We start from the raw sequence: 21,930 nt of genomic DNA on the forward strand, positions 1-21,930 counted from the left end.
CTTTCAGAACTGCATATTTACAACCTGCGTTGGAGAATCAGACCTCAACATCAAGCCTCAAAAGGTTTGCGGAGCGGCGACACTCCCTAAATGACAACCGTTTTTTTTGAAACCCCCCGAACCTATTTCAGCGAGCCAGTGAAGTGTCATGAAAGGGGCAAAAGATCGAGAAGGGACAGAGAAGGACACGGGGCGGGGCGGGGCGGGCGGGCCCCAGCGACTCCCTCTCCACCGCCAGGAACTTCCGCCCCCGGAACCTCCTCGGCTCTCACGGGTCGACGCCCGCCAGCGAGTCGGCGAGGACGCGGTGGCGTGCGCGGCCCTGGGGGCGGAGCCCAGGGGGACCTGGGAAGCGACGCAGGACGTGCGTGCGTGCGTGTGTGCGTGCTCGCTCACGGTGGCGGCGGCGGATCGGAGAGGCCAGAGCCGGAGACCCAGCTGGGATCGGGCCCCGGGCGGGGGCGGTGCGAGCGGCGCCCGGCGGATCCTGGGGGCGGGGACAGAGCCGGGGCGGGCGGGACTGGAGCGGAGCCGGGGCTCGAGGCGGGAGGTCCCGGGGTCTCGGGGTCGGGGGGTGGAGCCGCACTTCGTCGCCGCGGGGGTGCCGGGACTCCGGCCGCAGTGCCGCCGCCATCACGGACTTCCTGTGGGACAAGCGCACGGGCCTCGCCGCCAGAACGGTGAGCGCGCGGGCTGGCGGGCCGCGGGGTCGCGCGGGAAGATGGCGACCGCGGGGCGGGCGGGCAGAGGCTGGAATTGGGGGCCGGGGACCCAGGCGAGAGGAGGGGAGGAGGACGCCGAAGACCTGCGGAGCGTGGAGGGGCGGGCGGGGCAGGCGAGGTGCGAGGGGACCGGCTCGCCTTAGGTGGGTCCGGGGAACCTGTGGGGCACTTGGCAGGGAGCAGAGTGGGAGGGGTGATGGAGCAGGGACGGGAGTGGTTCCAGGACGGAGAAGGGGCAGCGTGTCAAAGTTGAACCGAGGCCGGAGACGGGCAGGACACCACCGTGTCACCGGAGGCTAGGGAAGGAGTGTGACTTCGGCCGTTCGTTCTGGATTTTCTGAGTGACAAAGGGAAACGGAAGGCTCCGAAGTTGAGCAGGCTTGTAGACTGGAGACGCGCTGTGGGGTTGCCTTGGTGGCAGGCTGTCTGTGGGGAGGTGACGTCCGTGCGGCCGTGCTAGGCAAGGTTGGGTTACCTGGGCGAGTCTTGTGCTTGCACCGTCTTGGCCTCCCGCAAGCCCCGTGGGGCCAGGCACCAATCACATACCAGCCTCCTCCTCAATTTGAGGAGGTTGGAAAGAAGGAGCTCCGAGTGGGAGCCGGATGCCGGAGCCGTTGGCCTTTCCACGAGTAACGCTCCCTCCACCAAGACTTCCGTCTCTGGGCCTAATGCGTGTCATTCGGCCCTCCTGTTCTCATCTTCCTGGATTGTGACAGCGATTTAAAATATCTTCTGATTCTTTCCCTGAAGGGAAAAAAGGATGTGTGCGCCACCCCATTCCAATCCCAATAACTGGAAGGTGGCGGGCGCTTCGCCAGGTGGTGCTGATGTTAATGAAAAGCCAGTTATCCTGTACTTCCGAAGCACCAAGGGGAGGGGCCAGGTGGGAAGCTGCGGGTAGCTGGGGCGGCCTGTATCAGGACCTCTCCAGGGCGGTTTGCCTACAGATGTGAGAGGCGATTAAGACCCAGGGCCCTAGAACTTGCTTATACACTGCGGTACGTAGAATCCTAGAAAACGGGATTACTGCTCTTAGGACACAGGTGGTCTACTTGGGGAGATAAAATGCACCTTTCATAACTGGAAAACATTTATCGTAACTGTGTATACTAAAGCTTTATTCTGTAGAGTGGTGAGGATCTCAGCTGGCACAGACCTGTGTTCATTCCCAGCCGAGGATGAACTATGGCAGTTGCCACCAGTTCCACCATTTCTCTCGTAATGAGCTGTGGACCAGGCCTGCAGGTCTTCATGGAGCCAAGTTGGAGGAACATGAGAGGAGGGCAGTGCACTGAGTGGGGCAGAAGTAAGGGACCCGGGCTGAGGGGAGGCTTCCGAGCGTTTTCACCCAGAGGTAGAAGGTGAACGTATACTCCATTGAGGAGGTATTGTGTGTACAGAGGAAGAACGAGGAGGTTGGTGTGGGTGGTAAAAAGAGAGAGAAAGGCAGAAAGCAGCTTAGCACCTGTGTCCTTGGGGACACTTCTGAAATCTCCGAGCTTTCCACACTATTTGTTTTTCCTTCCCTTCCAGATGCCCCATCCCCGAAGGTACCACTCCTCAGAGCGAGGCAGCCGGGGGAGTTACCACGAACACTATCGCAGCCGAAAGCATAAGAGGCGAAGAAGCCGCTCCTGGTCAAGTAGCAGTGACCGGCCCCGGCGGCGGCGGCGGGAAGACAGCTACCATGTCCGTTCCCGGAGGTGAGGCCTCATACTCGGTGTCCCTCGGTTAGTCGTTTTACCTGCTGAGCAGCTGGGAGAAGGGATGCTCCCGGTGGAGAACAAAAGGAGGCACGTGCCCTGTGGTGTGAAGAGGGCTGTCACGGAGGAAGGGGTACAGTGAGGGGCCGAGGAAGCACCCAGCAGGTTCGGTTCGGGGAAAACAGCATGGACAGCATGGCATCCAAGCTGGTCTGCAAGATAAGGGAGTAACGTCCCAGACAAAGAAAGAGTGGGAGCTGGAAGTGGCTGATGAGCCAATAGACGAGACTGGGAGGCCTGCATGGTTTTAATAGCTTAGTGGCGTAGTCAGGGGGAGCGATGGCTTAGGGACAGTTTGGAGCAAAGCTGGATGTCAGGAAAGGCTCGAGAGTGAAATGGCTGTTTGTTCCATTGAGTCAGTGCAGGGGTGAGGAGGGCCCCAAAAAGCAGTAGTTCTGCCGCTGTCTTTTCAGAGGTCCGGTGACAAGCAGGGGGTGCGTCGTCCTCGTGCTTAGTTCCTTCGCGTCTGTCGTCCTTGGTCCTGTCGGAGTGACTTATTGAGTGTCTGAGAGCCCTTTTTCCAGCAGTACTTTTTGTCCTCACTGAGGGAAGACGTCATCCTTGGTGTGGCAAGGAGCGTGGCCTGCACAGATGCACCTCATGGGTGTTTATTGTCCCACAGCAGCTATGATGACCGTTCATCAGACCGGAGAGCGTATGACCGGCGATACTGTGGCAGCTACAGGCGCAACGACTACAGCCGGGAGCGGGCGGACGCCTACTATGGCGCGGACTCCCGCCATTCCTACGAGTACCACCGGGAGAACAGCAGCCAGCGCAGCAGCCGAAGGAAGCCCAGGCGGCGGAGGCGGCACAGCCGGACGTTCAGCCGCTCGTCTTCGGTGAGTGCCAGCCCAGCCCTCTGTCCCCACCCCTCCTCCAGCCCTCCGGGAGCCCGGTAAGTGACAAGTGTCCTTGTGCTCAGCGGAGCAGTAGGGCATGGACACAGGTGGCCGCTGAGTCTGTCTGCTCTCCTGGAAGCGCTCTGGCTCTCGGAGGGCCCTGGCACCTGCTTTGGAGATGGATGGGCACGGGGCGCTGTGAACCCCGGTGCCCCCCGGCATGCGGGCCTTGTGCTGGGAGCAGCTCCTCCCCCAGAGGCCTGCATCCTCTCAGGGGGCCCTTGCTTGTGAAGTGCCTTTCGCCCCCCAGGGCCCCCTCAACAGGTGGGCTTGGGAGGGGGCAAGGGGAGAGCTGTGCCTACCTGGAAGGGCACTGTCGAGCATGGGGTTGTGGGTGACACTGGCAACGACACCACTTCTCTGCGCTGCCCGAGCCTCTCCTTGTTCCCGTTTTGGGTTTGGGACTTGGGGTTGTGCGCCGCTCTCTCTTCTCACCCCGATCCGCCTTACTGCATCTGACGTGTTCCCTTCCACTGTCCCCCATCATCGTCTGTCCCCCCTGGCTGGGCGCCTGTGACCGGTGGCCCTCCACCACCCACCCCGCCTCCCTCCGGCCCCCGCTCCGACACCTGGCTTGCTCCGACCCCCCCCGCCCCCCGACAGCAGCACAGCAGCCGGAGAGCCAAGAGTGTAGAGGACGACGCTGAGGGCCACCTCATCTACCACGTCGGGGACTGGCTACAAGAGCGATGTACAAGCCAAATCGTAACAATCCTATAGCCTGTAATGGTCCCATAGCCATCTAACGTCCCGAGCCAACCCAAGTCACGGCCTTTTCTGCCTTTTCTCAGTGGTGTTGTTTATCTGGGTGGTTTGAGTTGCTGTTGAGAATTGACCTCTGTCGTCCACTCCCAGCTCTCATGGCCCCTGGGTTAAAGGTGGTGGGACTCATGCAGGGGTTTTCTTCCCCTGTGAGCATCTGTATCTGTTCCCCCTTCCTTCATCTCACCCCAGGTTGCTGTACCCTTTTTCCTTCCGACTTAGCTCATTCCCCACCTTCTCTCCCTCCCTCTCCCCGACCCTGCTGTTTTTTATTTCAGATGAAATTGTAAGCACCTTGGGAGAGGGGACCTTCGGCCGAGTTGTACAGTGTGTCGACCATCGCAGGTAACTGTCAGACACACACACACACACACACACACACACACACACACACACACACGCACCACCCCCACCCCACCCCGCTTCAGGTGGCAATACCATACCTGCTAGGAGGAAAGAGGTAGTGAGGGTTATCTGGGGCTTCTTTGCTGATTAGGCAAAGGTAGGATTTCTTAATGCCCAGACAACACCATTCGATTTGAGACGTTCTTGAGAACCCAGCAAAAGCCTCTTCTGCCAACCCACAGGGGCGGGGCTCGAGTTGCCTTGAAGATCATTAAGAATGTAGAAAAGTACAAGGAAGCAGCTCGACTTGAAATCAATGTGCTGGAGAAAATCAATGAGAAGGATCCTGACAACAAGAAGTAAGCAAGCACGGGGGACGTGGGGAGTCTGAGAGCCTCCACCCCTCCACAGGGAACCCTTCCCCACCGGGGTCAGGCAGGCGGGGACCCTAGCCCTCCTCCTCCATCCATTCATCTCTAGTCCATCCTGGGAGAGCAGTAGGACATTGGAGAAGGGCGGGTCTCTGATCCACTTCCCATGTTTGCAGAGCCGGTAGGTTGCTCTGCAGTTTGGCTCCAGCCCACCATGGTGGGCTCTGTAGGGATTTGCCCTGGAAATGACCCCGAGACTGAGAATCAATATTTCCATCAAGAAATTAATTGAACTTTAACACCTAGAAGTATGATGATGAGGCCACAGACATTTACATGTAATATTTCTGTTCACACACATTCCATAAGCCAAAATAGAATAAGAGCGTGATAAGCAAAGATAGAAAAAAACAATAGGTACAAATGTGGGCCTGCGGTGGCTGACGGTGAGTGAATTTCAGGAGTGGGGTTGGGATCAGGATTTAGGTGTGACACTTGGACAGCTCAGGGTCAGCAGTGGAGCCTGGCACTCAACAGCTCTTCAGCAAATAGAATTTTTGTACCCATTTAAAATTCTGCAGGAAAATGGGTTGAAGCTTGACAGGTAGTCCATCTCTTCTTGGCTGTGCCAGAAAGGCCATTCCCTAGCGGAACGGAACTTCGGGGGCAGTGCTAGTATGCAGTCCCTCCTTGTGGGGTGGGCAGATGGGAGCTCATCAGCCACTCCCTTCCCCCATCTCTCTTCCCAGCCTCTGTGTCCAGATGTTTGACTGGTTTGACTACCATGGCCACATGTGTATCTCCTTTGAGCTTCTGGGCCTTAGCACCTTCGATTTCCTCAAAGACAACAACTACCTGCCTTACCCCATCCACCAAGTGCGCCATATGGCCGTCCAGCTGTGCCAGGCCGTCAAGTGTGAGTGGGGCGGGCCAGGCGGTCTGTGGGCAGCCTCTCCCTCCATTGGGCCTCTTCTGTCTCAGTTGTGCACTGGCGAAACCCCTAGACAGTCAACTCGATTATCTGCACATCTTACAGTCACTGTTACGTTGACATCTCCTCTTCTGACTTTACTCCTTGGCTGACTTCCTCACCAGCTCTGATGGCTCTCATTCCACATCTGGCCCAGCAGGAGCTGGAAACAGCCTTTGAAGTCAAAGCACCTCAATATCTCTTTCCCTTCATTCCCCTCCCTTGGGAAGTGTGAGGCAGTTAGCAAGCACAGAGACCACAGGACAGTTCGAGCTAGAGGTCTTCGTGTGTCTGAGCTGGGGTGCTCTCCAGTCCCAGCAAAGCAGGTGCAGCCCAGGGGCCAGGGAGCAAATCCAGGCCAGGACACACAGTTCCTCTTTAGTCTCCGGAACAGCACGGTTTGGCAGAGTTGAAGTCACAAAATGTCAGGTACAGACGTCAAGAGTCAGTACAAAAATACAAGCCATAGCCAAGTGCTTCCCCTAAGGATTACGTACATATCTTACATGAACAGACTGGGCATTTCCTGTGGACGTAGAGCAGGAAGCAGCCCAGCTATTCTGGACCAGCCTCCTCGCCAGCTTTGAGCTGGGTGACCAAGCCCGGGTGTCTGGGGCCCCTTCGCCCTGGCCCCCTGGACCGACCCTGATGTGGCCTTCCCCCTGCAGTCCTCCATGATAACAAGCTGACACATACGGACCTCAAGCCTGAAAATATCTTGTTTGTGAATTCAGACTACGAGCTCACCTACAACCTCGAGAAGGTAAGATGGACAGGGTCTTTCCCCTTGGCCAGTTTTCCTTTCTCCTAGCCCTGTCTGTCCTCTTTTTTCCTCCTGGCCTAACTAAAACCAGAGTACTAGAACACATTGAAAGGGAGAGATTTAAGAAGACTTAAATTGGGGAGAACTTGGGAAAAGGACCTCAGATAATTTTCCAGTCGCGTGGAAATGGTTTTAAGGTTCCAGCTTTTAGACTTCCCTCTCTTTTTTTGTAAGGAAAGCTCAGCTCCCTTGACTAACTGAGTTCCTGGAGGTCTCGCCTCAGGAAGCTCTCCCTTCATTCGCTACCTGTTAGGTATTTGCAGAAAAACTGCACCCGTGCCTGGGGTGTAGTCTTCAGGGGCAGACTTGCGTGCTATTCCGTAATTGTTCCAGTCCCCTCCCTGCCACCTCCTGCAGCGCTCTGCTGCGAGGCAGGAGACTCCAGTGTGCGTGGGAGCAGGCGGGAGGGCACAGGTGCTTTCTTAGGGCTCAGAGCACTTCCGAGGATGGTGGTGGAGTCTTGGGTGTGGTGCGGAGGTCCATCCTCGCCCTGCTTTGCTCCTAGAAGCGAGACGAGCGCAGTGTGAAGAGCACGGCCGTCCGGGTGGTAGATTTCGGCAGTGCCACCTTTGACCATGAACATCACAGTACCATTGTCTCCACTCGCCATTACCGAGCGCCGGAGGTCATCCTCGGTAAGGCGGGGCATCGTCGCGTGCCTCAGCGGGCGTGCGGGCGAGGGTGGCACCCCTGAGCCTCGTGACCCGTTCCCTGTGTTCCTTCCCAGAGCTGGGCTGGTCACAGCCTTGTGACGTGTGGAGCATAGGCTGCATCATCTTCGAGTACTATGTGGGCTTCACCCTCTTCCAAGTAAGTGGCCGGGCAGTGCATAGGACCACCTGGTGTTCTGCTGCCACACTTCCCTGTTGTCTGCCGAGGCCCTGCCTGCTTACTGCTCCACGTTGCCTCTCTTCCTGGCAGCTGGTCCACAGCACCCCCTTCCCGGACCCACGTTCAGTTCTGGCTTTCTTTCCCAGACCCACGACAACAGAGAGCATCTCGCCATGATGGAAAGGATCTTGGGTCCCATCCCTTCCCGGATGATCCGAAAGACCAGGTGAACCTTGAGTGGGAGGGACTTAACCCTTTTCCTTTTCTCGCCACAAAATTGGTCTATATCACGTCATTTTCTTTTTTCTTTGACACTTCCCCTTCCCCCAGCTACTCTCAGATGGGGGAATAAGGGAATTCTCCCCCGAGAGGAACCTCCTGATTCCACAACCTCCCCTTCCCCTCTAGGAAGCAGAAATATTTTTATCGGGGTCACCTGGATTGGGATGAGAACACATCAGCTGGGCGCTACGTTCGAGAAAACTGCAAACCACTGCGGGTGAGCTGGGCTGGGGATCAATGGTGCCCACCACCCAGAGGTGTTTTGTTTTCTGGAATGCATTTCACAAGCAGAGGGTTAGGAAAGAAGGGGAGGAAAACTGAAAGAAGACATCTTTGGTTAATGGAAGAGAGATAAGAGGGAGTTGTTCTATGGAGGGAAGGAGATTAGACAGCCGTGTCTTTCTTGAGCCAACCAGAGATCACAGCAGTATCCTGGATTCCTTAGGCCAGACAGTAAAGAGTACACTACCTTTGAAGAGCTTACGTTTTAATGAGGAGCTAAAGAAGATTCATGAAGTTGACAAGCATATGCAAGTAGAAAGAACGTCCAGAGTATGAAGGAGTCATGGTGCTAGTGGGAACGTAGGCTGAGCTGTCCTAGCAGAAGCGGTCGCGGTCAGGTAGCATTCCTAATGGCTACAAGCAGACAGAGCCTTGGGCCTCAAGATGGAAAGAAAGCTAGGGCCGTGAAGGAGAAGGCAGGGTCTGTAAGGCGTGGTGCCTCACCTTCTTCCCGCCCTCCATCACCAGCGGTATCTGACCTCAGAGGCAGAGGAACACCACCAGCTCTTCGATCTGATTGAAAGCATGCTAGAGTATGAACCTGCTAAGCGGCTGAGCTTGGGTGAAGCCCTTCAGCACCCTTTCTTCGCCCGCCTTCGGGCTGAGCCACCCAGCGCCAAATTGTGGGACTCCAGTCGGGACATCAGTCGGTGACGATCGGGCCCTGGGCCCCGCTGCACCTGTAACCGCAGTGGGCGCCCAGTCCAGGACACTGGTGCTTTTCTCTACAAGAGAACAGAGCCGGAGCCCACTCCTTCCTCCTGGCTCCTTGTATACCTGTGAATATGTGACATAGTGTAAATATGAGAGCTTGGACCCTGCCTTGTACATGACGCGATACCATTCCACACTCTTCCCGCCCTCACCTGCCCCTTCACAGTTGAGTCGGATGGGGCAGAATGAGGTGACCAGGTGGCATCCATCCCATGTTTTATAAGGAATTTTGTACAGTCTTTGTGAAATAAAATGACGTGCTTCATCCGACCTCCATCCCTGGAGTTTGAGGTTTGGGACGCCGGGCTGCAGGGGTCAGAAGGTTGGAACCTTTCCGAGTTTGGTATTAAGGGTGTCCCGTCTTACTCCCAAATTAACCAGTCAGGCCACCAGTTGAACGGTTTGTCTCTAGAGGGTAGTGATGAGTGGGGTGTTACTTCCTGCAGTCTGGAACGGAGGAGGGCCCTAAGGTGGCTCTTCTTCCATCTGGAGTAAGGAGGGTTGGGTCCGACTACTATAGCCATTAGTCCGTCCCTCGGGACAGAGCCAGAAATTCAGATGAAAAGAAACTTAAATCAACGGGGCTCCTGGGAGGCCGCCACCACCGGCGTGAAGACTCCCGTCGTACATCTCGGGAGACGGACGGACCCGGATTCGGACGCGAAGCTTGCTGGGAGGTGTAGTTCGCTAGTGGTGGAGTCACGTGGGGGAAAGCGGCGCTCCTTGGCTTGGAAGACTGGGTTCGGGGTGTCACGTGGGGGCACTTCCGGCTTTGCCTTCCGGCGCAGGCGCAACCCGCTGCTGCTGCGGGGATCCTTGGGACCCTTCCGGTCGGGATAGCCAATCGGCGCCCAGCGAAGCGGGGCGGACCGAGAGGAGCGGAGGGACCGCGGAGAGCCGCCGCCACTGCCGCGGCAGGGGCGTGGAGGCCAGGGGCGGCCTAGGCCGCAGTTGCAAATATGGCTCAAAACAGAGACGGTGGAAACCCGTTCGCCGAGCCCGGCGAGCTTGACAACCCTTTTCAGGTGACTTGCGCCGGCCTTGTTTGGGCAGCTGGGTTGACTCTTCTCGGTTCCGGAGGATGGGGTTTAAGTCGTATTCCCTCTGGTGACATTTGATCCGCGGGAGGGCCGCCACGTGGGGGTGACGGCGACTCCAGACCAGTGAGCACCCTGGAGGGGCGGGCCCTGCCCCTGTAAGGAGCTGGTACTGGCACTTGTAGGGCGAAGGGTTTGGAGCAAATGTTGGGACAACAGCGTGGCCCCCAAGGTGCAGTGCTTGGAGCCACAGGCAATTTAGAAGGGGACCCTGTGAGTTCCCCCGGAGGCACCAGGTGCCAGCTGAGCCTCAGCTCTGCCCGCAGGACCCAGCTGTAATCCAGCACCGACCCAGCCCGCAGTATGCCACGCTTGATGTCTACAACCCTTTTGAGACCCGGGAGGTGAGACTCAGGAGGGCAGGGAAGGCGAGGGTGCTCTGTGGGGGTGCAGGGGACTTTCCTGCATGCAAAGGAAGGAAGTTTGCTCCCTGAGAGAGGCCGGTTTGCCGGGATGCCTAATCCTTCCGGAGACCCCAGGGCCACGGACCCATCCAGTTGGAGGCCTGAGTATTGGCCCTGGGAGGGTCTGGACTCTGGCAGGGCCTGAACCAAGGCTCTGTCCACGGAGACTTCTTTGAAGAAATTAAAGGATGGAGTTGCTGGTCGGAGTTTAGGAGCAAACAGACTCGGCTTAGGTTTACAATTACAAGGCAAGAAATGAGGGAGACTAGATCTATTGTCTCCGTGAGACAGGAACTAGTAAGAGTTTTAAAAAGTGATGGAAGTCAGGTAGAAGAGTCCTTTGAGTCCCGACTAAGGAATTTGGTGTGGGGTGATGAGGGGTGCTGCAGGTCTAAAGGAGTTCTCCGACATAAACACAAGAAGGAGCTTCTAACAACTGGGGGACGGGCTGCTGCCTCGGTTATGAGTTGTGGGTCTCACGGTATTCAGGCAGACTAGATTCCTGTGTTACGGAGGCCAGATGGTCTCTAAGGTCTTCTCCATACCCGACAGCCACCACCCTCCTATGAGCCTCCTGCTCCTGCCCCGTTGCCTGCACCTCCGGCTCCCCCCTTGCAGTCCGCGAGAAAACTCAGCCCCACAGAGCCCAAGAACTATGGCTCCTACAGCACCCAGGTAAAGGGGCTGTGTGGGAGGCACTTGGGGAGCATGGCCAGCCCTGGACCCCGGATTCACGTCTCCCTCCTCTGCTCCTGCTGGGCAGGCGTCAGCTGCAGCAGCCACAGCTGAACTGCTAAAGAAACAGGAGGAGCTCAACCGGAAGGCAGAGGAGCTGGACCGGAGAGAGCGAGAGCTGCAGCATGCTGCCCTGGGGGGCACAGCTAGTAAGCGGGGCCTTCGTAGGCTGGGGAGGGCCTCTGACAGTTTCGAAGGAGGAAAGAACCCTAAGAGCCCGGGCGCTGGAGCCAGCTTGCTGAGTTTGAATCTGGGCGCTGTTGCCTACTAACCGTGAGCTCTTAGGCACGTTGAGTGCCTCAGTTTCTTGCAAAATGAGAGTAACATTTGTACCTATTTGACAGGACTGTTGTGGGGGTTCGGCAGGGTCCTTTGTAGAGAGTGCTTGGCCCAGTGCTTGCAAGATGTAAATATAACACTCAATGTTGTTACTGCTTCCCTGCCTTATCTTCTTGGACCCCGAACTGGAGATAGAAGAGAGGACCTAGGGGTGGGAGCAAGGGGGAGACATCTTCTTCGGTCTCTGTTCATTTCTGAGGTCCCCCTGCCTTTTTGCCTTACAGCTCGACAGAACAATTGGCCCCCTCTGCCTTCCTTTTGCCCAGTTCAGCCCTGCTTTTTCCAGGATATCTCCATGGAGATTCCCCAAGAATTTCAGAAGACAGTATCCACCATGTACTACCTCTGGATGTGTGAGTCGTGAGAACCCTTTCTGGAGGAAGAGTACAGGGAGTAACTTGTACATCTTTCCTGCTGTGGAGCCCACACACTTAGGGCTAGACACTTCACCCCTCTTCAGTGTTGGAGTTGAAGGCTAATTTCTCCAGGATCTTTCTGGGTGGCTCCTCTTACAGGATGTAGAACTTACTCTCCAGCCTGCTAGCAAATGGATGTTCTGGCCCTCCCCCACTGCTTGTGCATCAACGGATTTGGAATCCTTTAAATGCCTTTGCAAAGGGGAGGGTTACATGTGATGGGGATTGGCTCGTTCTGTCTCCTCTGGTGAGTTGAGGATTCTGTGAAGGCAGACGCTGTCTTCCTTTCCTTATTCTGCCACACTAGGTGAGGGCTGTGGGGTGGCCTTCTACAGGAAGGAGCTCTCACTGCAGTCCAGGAGGAGCCATCGTCCTTTCCCTCTGTCCCTTAGGCAGCACTCTGGCTCTTCTGCTGAATTTCTTTGCCTGCCTGGCTAGCTTCTGTGTGGAGACCAGCAATGGCTCAGGCTTCGGGCTCTCTATCCTCTGGGCCCTCCTTTTTACTCCCTGCTCCTTCGTCTGCTGGTACCGCCCCATGTATAAGGCTTTTCGGTAAGTTAGGGGATGGGGGTATGGGGGGGACTCGGATGGACCCTCATGCTCTGCTCCCTCCAGCCCTAATTCTTCTTCCACTCCCTCCACTTTTCTCCTCGCAGGAGCGACAGTTCATTCAATTTCTTCGTTTTCTTCTTCATCTTCTTCGCCCAGGATGTGCTGTTTGTTCTCCAGGCCATTGGCATCCCAGGGTGGGGCTTCAGGTCCGTGAGGCTGCCATCCGACCTCATCCCTTCCTCCCACTGCTCTAGGCCCAGTCGGGGTACTGGGGTAGGAGTCGGTCAGCAAAAGGAAGCGTGGTATTTATCCTTGGAAAGTGCTAGTTTACCGAGGGAGACAGGACATCCTTCCAGCTAGAGAGAGCCTAGACAGAACTCTAGGCAGCCGTAGATGAGGGGAAGAAGGTCGGTCAATCTGGGAAGGCTCCCTCGAGGAGGTCTGTGTAACCACAGTGGCGGAGGGGAGGGAGAATCTTCAACAGAAGAAAGGGCTGTTGGGATTGAGGACGTCTGGAAGAGCTGGCAGAGCTAGGAGCTAATGTTTCAGAAGCTGGGATTAAACTACGAACATTGTGGATGTAGTTTGGGATGGTGGTGTGTGGAAAGCTGCCAGACTGATGGGGGTGAACGCTGCCACCCGATGGGGAGGGTGAGAACAGAGCATGTTTGCGACACCAGCAGGAAGGAGGCTGGGGGGACAGAGCCCTTCTTCACCGCCACGTGCTTGCCCCCCACAGTGGCTGGATCTCGGCCCTGGTGGTGCTGAAGTTCAGCCCGGCTGTAGCTGTGCTCATGCTCCTGGTTGCCCTGTTTTTCACCGGCATCGCTGTCCTGGGGATCGTGATGCTAAAGCGGGTGAGGGGCTGTGCTAAGGTGGGGCCAGGAGAGAGAGCTCACGTCCCTAGAGGCCTGGGTGGAACATTCAGGAGGACCTTGGGAGGGCCAGGCTGATGGGTGGCTTCTGGGCTAATGGACCTCTGAGCTGGGGTGGAGGTGGGGGGGTTGTGGGGTGTGTATGGGGGGAGCTACAAAGGAAAAACCAGAGCAGCAGGCTCGGGAGTGGTGGTGGCAGTGTGAGCTTGGCGTGCAGTAACCGTGGCTGGAGCGTGCCCTGACGTCTCTGCCTTCTACTTGCAGATCCATTCCTTGTACCGCCGCACAGGTGCCAGCTTTCAGAAGGCGCAGCAAGAATTTGCGGCTGGTGTCTTCTCGAACCCTGCGGTGCGAACCGCAGCTGCCAATGCGGCCGCCGGGGCTGCCGAAAATGCCTTCCGGGCCCCGTGAGCCCTGAGTGGGATGCCCTGGCCCTGCCACTTGAGGGAGCTGACCTGGCCCCCAGCCCTGCGGACTCTGGGACTTGGCGGGACATCACCACGTGATGTCTCCTCTGTAGTGCCCCCAACCCCACCGCCGTGACTGCTGAACCTGACTTAGGGATGCAGGAGCCCACTGTGACCCAGTCACTGCTCCCCCCCAACCGCCCAGTCAGGCCACACTGCTGCCACCTCTTACACACCCCAACCCAGCTTCCCTCTGCTGTGCCAAGGCTGTTGCTTCGGTTATTTAATAAAAAGAAAGTGGAACTGGAACTCCAATTCCCGTTTCCCGAATTTTTACTGGGAACTAGGCCTTGTGAAAGAGAAAGAGAATGAGATGGGGGCTGGGGCGGAGTGTGAACTCGAGGGAAGGTCAGACCTGGCTTTAGTGTGAACTGCCAGCTGTCCAGGGCGGGGCAGCAGAGCCCCGGTGGCTGGGTAGCTGGTGCAGGAAGAGGGAGGGCAGCCCACGGTTGGGCGTGGAATCCCGGAGCCTCTCCATTAATGCCGGGAAAGAACCACTGCCTCTGCTGGGAACACAGAGGGCCCAGGGGCCTGAGAGGCTGGGTGGGGCTCAAGAGGGCCCCGAAAGTGATGTTAGCTTGGGCCTCGGTCCAAGGAGAGGCAGGGGCTGGAGAGCACGCCCGCCGGATATGTCGCGGCTCCTGCTCTCCCCTCCCACAGCGTGTCTGTCGGGACTACAACTCCCGAGGTGCACCGCGCCGGCCAGCGCCGCCACGCCACGCCCCTCCTCTCGCACCATCCCCATCCCCACCCCCCCACCTCCAGTCCCAGACCCGCTGCAGCCCGAGCTGGGGGAGCGGATCGTGGTGGGGAGGGGAGCGAGGCAGGCGACCCAGGGGACAGCGGAGCTGTGGCCTCTCCCCACCAGGAGGCCCTGGATCCCACTGGACACTCCGCGGGCACACCGACCGCTCCTCCAGAGTCACCCACGCCGACCCCTCCCCTCTTTGGACTTCTTTCCCATCCTTCTTGTCTTTACCCTCCCCACCCTTCCCTGGGTTGCGGACCGCCGCCCTCTCCTCACTCCCGAACCAGCCCTTCTCGTTGCCTCTCTTCCCTAGAGATGCGATGAGCCTGTGCCCCGGCGTCCTCATCGCCGTCCCGGGCACGGTGCCCGTCCAGTGCCCGTGCTGGGGAGGGAGTACTCCGCGGCCCCTCCGTGACGCCCCTCCCTTGGGGAGCCTCCCAGCTGGAGTCCCTGGGCCATGCCCCAGGGGACCCAGCCAGGGGGTGGGCTCTAGAGCGAGGCGGGTGGAGAGGAGGGACGGGGCCTTGGGCGCCTCTGAGATGCTCCCAAGCGCCAGGGGGGGCCGAGCGAGGCTCAAACAACCGGGCGGCAGGCATGATGCCCTCGCCTAGTGACTCCAGCCGCTCGCTTACCAGCCGGCCCAGCACCCGGGGCCTTACCCACCTCCGCCTCCACCGCCCCTGGTTGCAGGCCCTGCTCACGCTGGGGCTGGCCCAGGTGCTCCTGGGCATCCTGGTGGTCACCTTCAGCATGGTGGCCTCCTCCGTTACCACCACCGAGAGCATCAAGAGGTCCTGCCCATCTTGGGCTGGATTCTCGGTGAGTTGGGTGCACAGTGGTTGGGTGGGGGCGGCTCCTTGGGCCCCACCCCTCCACACCAGCTGCCAGTCCAAATCCTGGCCTCTCCTCCCTCTCCTGGTCCTCTCCTTCCTTACAGGGCTGAGTGCACCCTGTGGTGAGGAGCTCACTCAGGTGCCTCCCCTGCCAGGCTGAGCCTGTGCCCACTCTGTCCCCAGCTGGCGTTCTCCGGGGTGGTTGGCATTGTGTCCTGGAAGCGGCCATTCACTCTAGTGGTAGGTGCCAGGGTCTGGTGCCCACTGGGGGGCAGGTGCCCAGCACCTGAGGGGCTGTCCCTTTATGCCCTCGAGAAGGGAACTGGCTCTCCAGTTCCTGTCAGCCTGGCACAAGTGTGTGTGAGGAAGGGTGGTGCCCTCCATGGTGGAGGGGCACTCCTGAGGGTCCCGGCCTGAACCTGCACCCTTTTCCCCCCAGATCTCCTTCTTCTCATTGCTGTCGGTGCTGTGTGTCATGCTGAGCATGGCCGGCTCTGTTCTGTCCTGTAAGAATGCCCAGCTGGCCCGGGACTTCCGAGACTGCTCCATGGTGAGATCTGAGGAGGGTGAGCCGAGAGAAGTAGTTGGGGGAGCTGTGTGGGACACCGGGGTGTGTCCTGACTCAGACTGCCTCACCGTCCCCACTTCCACTCAGGAAGGAAAGGAGTGTGTGTGCTGCCCCTCCGTTACCCTCCTCCGGCCCTGTCAGGGCTCAGGGCAGGAACTGAAAGTTGCCCCTAACTCCACCTGTGATGAAGCCCGAGAGGCCCTCAAGGTGAGCACGCACACCCACCTGCACCATTCTTATTCCTTTCGCATGCGTCCCCTCCTGGGGTCCTCACAGGCCGAACCTGTGGGATTTACCCCTCCCCAGGCCGCTCTCACATCCCCCTTCCTTCCCCAGAATCTGCTCTTCAGCGTCTGTGGGCTCACCATTTGTGCCGCCATAATCTGTACCCTCTCAGCTATTGTCTGCTGCATCCAAATCTTCTCCCTGGACCTTGTGCACACGGTGAGGGGGGGCCAGGGTCAATGCCAAGCAAGTATGATGGGGGCGGGTTCTCGGGTTGAGGGGGTGTAGCTAAAGCGCGGGCTTCTGGGCTGTGGCCCACCTATGGGGCATGTCTATTATTGTAGGGATGCTTGGGGGACCAAAGAGGGGGGCGAGGAGGGGAATGACAGGGAGTGAAAGAAGTATGTCATTCCAGTCTGGGGCCAGCGCAGGGGGCTTAGAGAGTGGGAGTAGAAGTTAGGCGGAGTCAAGAAGGTCCTAGATGGGGGTGGGGATAAAGGGTTGGTGTTCTGGAGGCGACAGAGAGCAGGTGGTGATTCTGGGTACAGACCAGATCATAAAGGAGTCGTTTCTAGATGGGCAGGGCCAGAGCTGGAGGTCCTTGGTGGGGGCAGGGTTAGAGGAGGAGCTTGTTCCGACTGAGGGAGGGGCCCAAACTGAGCTTCTTGGAGTGGGTGGGGCCAGAAAAATGTAGATATGTGAGGAGTTTGGGAGCCTAGGAGCTGCGTTCCCAGAAACCAGGCTTGCTGACCTGCTTGCTCCCCAGCAGCTGGCTCCTGAGCGCTCAGTCTCAGGCCCCCTGGGGCCTCTGGGCTGTACGTCCTCGCCCCCAGCCCCTCTCCTGCACACCATGCTGGACTTGGAGGAATTTGTACCACCTGTACCCCCACCTCCCTACTATCCCCCAGAGTACACCTGCAGCTCAGAAACAGATGCACAGAGGTGAGGCCTGCTGGACCCCGCCGAGGGAACTACGGCAGGGGGAGGGGGCGGGGCTGCAGCCTGGGCTGGTGGGGAGGGTCTTTGTGGAGCAGGAGCTCTCCAGGCTTTGACCCTCTCCCCCCTCCTGCCAGTATCACCTACAATGGCTCCATGGACAGCCCAGTGCCCTCGTACCCTACTGATTGCCCCCCTTCTTATGAGGCCGTCATGGGGCTACGAGGAGACAGCCAGGTAAGAACAGGGTTTGGTATGGGTGAGGGCGCCTGGGCTAGAGCCCGGAAAGCTGAGTGAGTTGGCCATAGTCACCGGATACAGATAATAGTTCTCAGGGTCTTATAACACTAATGCACCACTTTGATCTTCCCTAGAGCACAGTGAGGTACGTGGGGTAGGAACTATTATTTCTATTTTACACACGTGGGAACTGAGGCCCACATGCAAAGGGACACAGCTGGACTGCACTCCAGGCCCCCAGTGCGCTGTCCAGCACACGGGGGTGCCGTGTCAGTGTGTGGGGCTGGACTCTTGACCCTTGTGCCTTCTGCAGGCCACTCTGTTTGACCCTCAGCTTCATGACAGCTCCTGCATCTGCGAGAGAGTGGCCTCCATTGTGGATGGTGAGCAGAAGGTGGTGGGTGGGGGCACACACAAGGGCCGGCGCCTAGGATGGCAGAGCTGGGGGCGGAGCAAAAAAGGGGGAGAGGAGGCTGAGTTGGTGGTGTAGGGACAAGCGAGGGCGGTGGCTTCTTGGAACCCTGGACTTATCTGTCTCCTTTGAGATAAAACTGGAGGCAGCGTGGCCCCCCAGAGGCTGGGCCGGAGAAGAACTGCCCAGGCCGGGTGGGGCTGGTGCTACCCAGCGCCCCCTGCCGCCCACAGTGTCCATGGACAGCGGATCTCTGGTGCTGTCAGCCATCGGCGACCTCCCCGGGGGCTCCAGCCCGTCCGAGGACTCCTGCCTGCTGGAGCTGCAGGGCTCCGTGCGCTCCGTGGACTATGTGCTCTTCCGCTCCATTCAGCGTAGCCGCGCGGGTTACTGCCTCAGCCTGGACTGCGGCCTGCGCGGCCCCTTTGAGGACAGCCCGCTGCCCCGACGGCCGCCGCGGGCCGCCCGCTCCTATTCCTGCTCTGCCCCGGAGGCCCCACCCCCGCTGGGTGCCCCGACAGCCGCCCGCAGCTGTCACCGGCTGGAGGGCTGGCCGCCCTGGGCGGGACCCTGCTTCCCGGAGCTGAGGCGCCGGGTCCCCCGGGGAGGCAGCCGGCCAGCTGCAGCCGCTCCCACCCGCGCCCCCACCCGCCGCTTCAGCGATAGCTCAGGTTCCCTCACCCCACCGGGGCACCGGCCTCCTCATCCGGCTCCCCCGTCCCCGCTGCTGCTGCCACGGTCCCACAGTGACCCCGGCATCACCACCTCCAGCGACACCGGTGAGCAGCACCCCCCTACCCCCACCAAGGTTCAGGAGGGTAGGTACCGGGAGGTGGCAGGCCAGTGCTGCCAGAGATCTGGGACACTGTCGAGGTCCCCGAGGAGAAAGGGTGAGTCGCCCCTGCGGCAGACACTGCTCGAGTGTTCACCTCCTAGAAAAAACAACATCAGTGTAGCTTCGTGGCTGAAGGAGCAGGATTAGTTCTTTGAAACCCAATTTTATAACTCCCAGCTTGGGCCAGTTACGAAGCCTCAATGTCTCACCTGTAAAACAGGTGTCACAATGGTACCCCCACCATAGGTACCGTAGAGTTACTGAGAAATGAGATAACGCGAGGAAAATGCTTAGCCTGGGCACAGGAAGTGCTCATTACCCCCATGTGTGCCCGCCCCAGGGAGGTCGCCACTGTGAACATGCCGCCACCCCCCCTCCCCTTGTTGGTGAACTAACTGTCCCATCTCAGAGCAGAGGGGATGGGGCCTGGGACCTGTGAAAGCGCCTCTGGACTTGAATTCTCACAGGAGGGCTGTGGGCTGCGTGGGCGTGTCCACTGAGCATGCCCACTAGGTCCGTTTCTCTCCCCAGCTGACTTCAGGGACCTTTATACCAAAGTGCTTGAGGAAGAAGTTGCTTCTGTTTCCTCTGCAGATACAGGTCAGGCATGTGGTCAGTGCCCAGGGGTCGGGGCAGGGCGTGCTGCCTGGCACTCTGCATGTGTGTCCGTGTCCCTTTCCACCCACAACCTCTCTGTCTCTCTCTGCAGGGCTCTGCTCTGATGCCTGCCTCTTCCGTCTAGCCCGATGCCCATCCCCCAAGCTGCTGCGTGCCCATTCAGCCGAGAAACGGCGCCCTGTGCCCACCTTCCAGAAGGTCCCCCTGCCCTCGGGCCCTGCACCCGCCCATTCCCTGGGGGACCTGAAGGGCAGCTGGCCAGGCCGGGGCCTGGTCACTCGTTTCCTCCAGATGTCCAGGAAGGCCCCAGAGCCCAGTGGGAATGGAGCCCATGGGCATAAGCAGGTAGGCATTAGGGGGGTCTGGGAAGATACCCAGGAAAGCCTGGAGCTTCCGGTTGGGTTGGGCCACACTGATGCCCACTCCTGTGTCCCTTCAGGTGCCCCGGAGCCCATGGGGCCGGCCAGGCCGAGAGAGCCTCCACCTTCGAAGCTGTGGCGATCTGAGCTCCGGCTCCTCCCTGCGGCGCCTCCTGTCTGGCCGCCGGCTGGAGCGCGGTACCCGACCCCACAGCCTCAGCCTCAATGGGGGCAGCCGGGAGACTGGGCTGTGACCTGGGCTTCTTGCCACACTGAACAGATGAATACTGGGGCCGTAGGCACCAGCTGGTTGGGACCAGCAGCCCCCAGCATCCCTTTGCACTGGCTGGCACAAAAAGAAATCCGCTGAACACCCCCCAAAAGAATCCCTTTCCCTCCTACCTCTGGGGGCTCCTGCTGCTTGCCTCTGCTCCTCTGGCCTGGGAGACCTTCTGTCCTGTGGTGCATGGGTGTTCAGCCTGTGGGGGAGATGCCCCTGCTTACAGCACTGGAGGAGGAAAAGTCCTGACCCCCCAGCACGAGAGTAGCTCTCTTTGATTTGCCAGGGCAACAACTATGGGCCGGACAAGGCATGTCCCGGGTGTTTAAGCATAGGGGGCTGTGTGTCTGTGCAATTGGGTGGTGAGGCATGAAGTCATAAAAATCTGGCTGGCCTCTCAGCTCTGCCACCTCTAGCTGCATGACCTTGGGCAAGTTATTTAACCTCCATTGCCTGACCTGTAAAAAATGGTGAGGACAAATGTTTCTAAAGCTAAGAAGCCTTCACACACTAAGCCTTCAATAAATTTCAGTTTTCCCCTTCTCTTCTGGATCATGCTTTATCACCAATGAAATTTGTTCTAGCGTCTAAAACTCTCCCAAAACTCGCACATTTCTTTCTAGCTGCCACACTGTATCTCTCCTTTTCATAGAAAAAGGTTTTCTTCCTTCCCTGCACTTACTCACTCCCACAGCTCCTTACTCTACCTCTCCTCAGGCGCTACTGTTTTCAGTAACCAAAAGATACCAGACCCAGTGACCGTTTCTCTACCTGCATCTCACTTGACCTCTAAGAAGCATTTACTCAGAAAATCTGCATCTTTCCTCTTGACTTTTTCCCTTTCTAGTCTTTGAAGACATATTCTCCTCTTTTTCCTCCTACTGTACCCTCTCGTTATCCTTTGCAATTTTCATACTTTACTGGACTGCTTAACTCTGGCGGGCCCCAGGGCTCTCCCCTCGGCCCTTTTCTACTTCCACTCTGTTGATGTCTCTACCAAAACCCACGGCTCCAAGGCTTTAAATACCAGCTATGTGTTCATGGAGAAGTCCCTCCTTGACCTCTCCATGTGCTCCTACGTCCAACTCGAATCTCTTCTGGGATGTCTAAGGGCATCTCAGCCTCAACAAGGTCACAACTGAACTCTTGATTCCCACCCCCAGTACCTGTTCCTCTTGCAACTGTTCCTTCTCAACAAGTGGCGCCGCCACTCACACAGCTGCACATTCCAGCAGCTTGGGACTCATCCTGATTTCTTTGCCCTCCAGCAACACATCCCATCCGATCCTGAATTCGTCCACATCTCACCAGCCACCCAGTTCAAGCTGCCAGCCTCTACATGGATCTATTTCCATTCTAACTAACAATCCGTGCTCCACTCGGCCAAATGATAAGAAAGCATGTCACATCAAAGTTCCGCCCAAATCGAATGGCTTCCCATTGTGTTTAGAATAATCTCCAAACTGCTTCTGAGACGATGGTCAGCGCCTTTTCGCCAGCTCGTTCCCAAGCATTAAACGCGCTATCCTGTGGCCACTGCCTTTACCTAATTGGGGTCCTAGTTCCATGCTCACCTGCCCACTGAGCACCCGCACCCCCACCCCAGTCATTCTCTCACATCGTTTGGGGGCACTTGGCACTATCTAAACTTGCCTTGGTTTCGTCTGTGTGATCCCATGTAAGCTGAGAGCAAGGACTGGCTCACTGCCCTGGGTCTAACACTTAGTAGGTCCTCAACACACTCAAGTCACTTAAGTAGCAGAGTGGAGCCTGGAAAGACCCTATGATTTTGGCGACAGCCGCGTGCCCCGCAGGGAAGGCAGGGAGGAAGGAGGGGCGCTGTCCACAGATGGCGGCAGGCTGCGAGGCTTCTTGAATAATTCACCATCATAACAACGACAAAATGAGGTAGGAACGACTAGAAATTGGTGCTCCCAAAGGGACAGTTTCTGGGCACTGAATGTTCCCTATCCAGAGGTTCTCGGGGGAGGAAGCTCGAGAATCCCGCTCAACGCCCGGGGGCTGGACCCATCGAGGGAACTCAGGCTCCCCCCGCCCCTGACAGCGCGCTGGCGGGTGTACGCCCAGGCGCACGCGCGCTTCTCGCCGCCCAGTAGACCCCCGAATACGCTTGCGCCGCATCTGGGCCACGGCTGGTCAACGAGAACCGTTCGTCCCTAGGAAGACCAATAGGGAGCGCGGAAGGGGCCTGCGTCCCGCCCCC

General features: G+C 58.2%; 3 protein-coding genes across 8 annotated transcripts; all 3 read left to right on the forward strand.

Annotated features, from left to right (window-relative positions):
* Positions 1 to 376: 376 nt before the first annotated feature.
* On the forward strand, positions 377 to 9,042 carry CLK2 (CDC like kinase 2). 4 transcript variants are annotated; one of them, XM_081026443.1, is made up of 13 exons: positions 377 to 680; positions 2,256 to 2,425; positions 3,108 to 3,327; positions 3,991 to 4,078; positions 4,428 to 4,494; positions 4,737 to 4,853; positions 5,615 to 5,781; positions 6,504 to 6,598; positions 7,164 to 7,293; positions 7,386 to 7,468; positions 7,636 to 7,715; positions 7,898 to 7,988; positions 8,522 to 9,042. In XM_081026443.1, exons 2-13 carry the CDS (start codon positions 2,256 to 2,258, stop codon positions 8,705 to 8,707), a joined length of 1,494 nt encoding a protein of 497 aa, XP_080882569.1. In that variant the 5' UTR covers positions 377 to 680; the 3' UTR covers positions 8,708 to 9,042. The 4 variants fall into 4 exon arrangements, with proteins under 4 accessions (XP_080882569.1, XP_080882571.1, XP_080882570.1 ...); XM_081026445.1 differs by having other exon boundaries at positions 3,994 to 4,078; XM_081026444.1 differs by having other exon boundaries at positions 3,111 to 3,327.
* A 558-nt stretch (positions 9,043 to 9,600) lies between these two features.
* Positions 9,601 to 13,907, forward strand: SCAMP3 (secretory carrier membrane protein 3). 2 transcript variants are annotated; one of them, XM_081026447.1, is made up of 9 exons: positions 9,601 to 9,792; positions 10,131 to 10,208; positions 10,821 to 10,943; positions 11,032 to 11,152; positions 11,567 to 11,695; positions 12,151 to 12,310; positions 12,415 to 12,516; positions 13,050 to 13,167; positions 13,450 to 13,907. In XM_081026447.1, the coding sequence occupies exons 1-9, from the start codon at positions 9,727 to 9,729 to the stop codon at positions 13,594 to 13,596; spliced, it is 1,044 nt and encodes a 347-aa protein (XP_080882573.1). In that variant the 5' UTR covers positions 9,601 to 9,726; the 3' UTR covers positions 13,597 to 13,907. The 2 variants fall into 2 exon arrangements, with proteins under 2 accessions (XP_080882573.1, XP_080882574.1); XM_081026448.1 differs by lacking the exon at positions 10,131 to 10,208 and having other exon boundaries at positions 9,620 to 9,792.
* A 954-nt stretch (positions 13,908 to 14,861) lies between these two features.
* Positions 14,862 to 20,250, forward strand: ENTREP3 (endosomal transmembrane epsin interactor 3). 2 transcript variants are annotated; one of them, XM_081025992.1, is made up of 12 exons: positions 14,862 to 15,219; positions 15,417 to 15,473; positions 15,673 to 15,783; positions 15,889 to 16,008; positions 16,138 to 16,245; positions 16,793 to 16,968; positions 17,100 to 17,199; positions 17,516 to 17,585; positions 17,848 to 18,393; positions 18,981 to 19,049; positions 19,159 to 19,412; positions 19,507 to 20,250. In XM_081025992.1, the coding sequence occupies exons 1-12, from the start codon at positions 14,995 to 14,997 to the stop codon at positions 19,678 to 19,680; spliced, it is 2,010 nt and encodes a 669-aa protein (XP_080882118.1). In that variant the 5' UTR covers positions 14,862 to 14,994; the 3' UTR covers positions 19,681 to 20,250. The 2 variants fall into 2 exon arrangements, with proteins under 2 accessions (XP_080882118.1, XP_080882119.1); XM_081025993.1 differs by having other exon boundaries at positions 14,899 to 15,219; positions 16,796 to 16,968.
* The last annotated feature ends 1,680 nt before the right edge of the window (positions 20,251 to 21,930 follow it).

Source organism: Rhinolophus hipposideros (assembly GCF_964194185.1).
Source record: "Rhinolophus hipposideros genome assembly, chromosome: 19".
NCBI classification, from domain to species: Eukaryota; Metazoa; Chordata; class Mammalia; order Chiroptera; family Rhinolophidae; genus Rhinolophus; species Rhinolophus hipposideros.

Bases quoted from the DNA above. Each gene is read 5' to 3' on its own strand.
- SCAMP3 (XM_081026447.1), top strand. From the start codon at position 9,727: ATGGCTCAAAACAGAGACGGTGGAAACCCGTTCGCCGAGCCCGGCGAG. The intron at 12,311-12,414 runs GTAAGTTAGGGG...TTCTCCTCGCAG, and splicing joins CCCATGTATAAGGCTTTTCG to GAGCGACAGTTCATTCAATT. The intron at 12,517-13,049 runs GTCCGTGAGGCT...TGCCCCCCACAG, and splicing joins ATCCCAGGGTGGGGCTTCAG to TGGCTGGATCTCGGCCCTGG.
- ENTREP3 (XM_081025992.1), top strand. From the start codon at position 14,995: ATGATGCCCTCGCCTAGTGACTCCAGCCGCTCGCTTACCAGCCGGCCC. The intron at 17,586-17,847 runs GTGAGCAGAAGG...TGCCGCCCACAG, and splicing joins AGTGGCCTCCATTGTGGATG to TGTCCATGGACAGCGGATCT. The intron at 19,413-19,506 runs GTAGGCATTAGG...GTGTCCCTTCAG, and splicing joins GAGCCCATGGGCATAAGCAG to GTGCCCCGGAGCCCATGGGG.
- CLK2 (XM_081026443.1), top strand. From the start codon at position 2,256: ATGCCCCATCCCCGAAGGTACCACTCCTCAGAGCGAGGCAGCCGGGGG. The intron at 7,294-7,385 runs GTAAGGCGGGGC...GTTCCTTCCCAG, and splicing joins AGCGCCGGAGGTCATCCTCG to AGCTGGGCTGGTCACAGCCT. The intron at 7,469-7,635 runs GTAAGTGGCCGG...TTTCTTTCCCAG, and splicing joins TGGGCTTCACCCTCTTCCAA to ACCCACGACAACAGAGAGCA.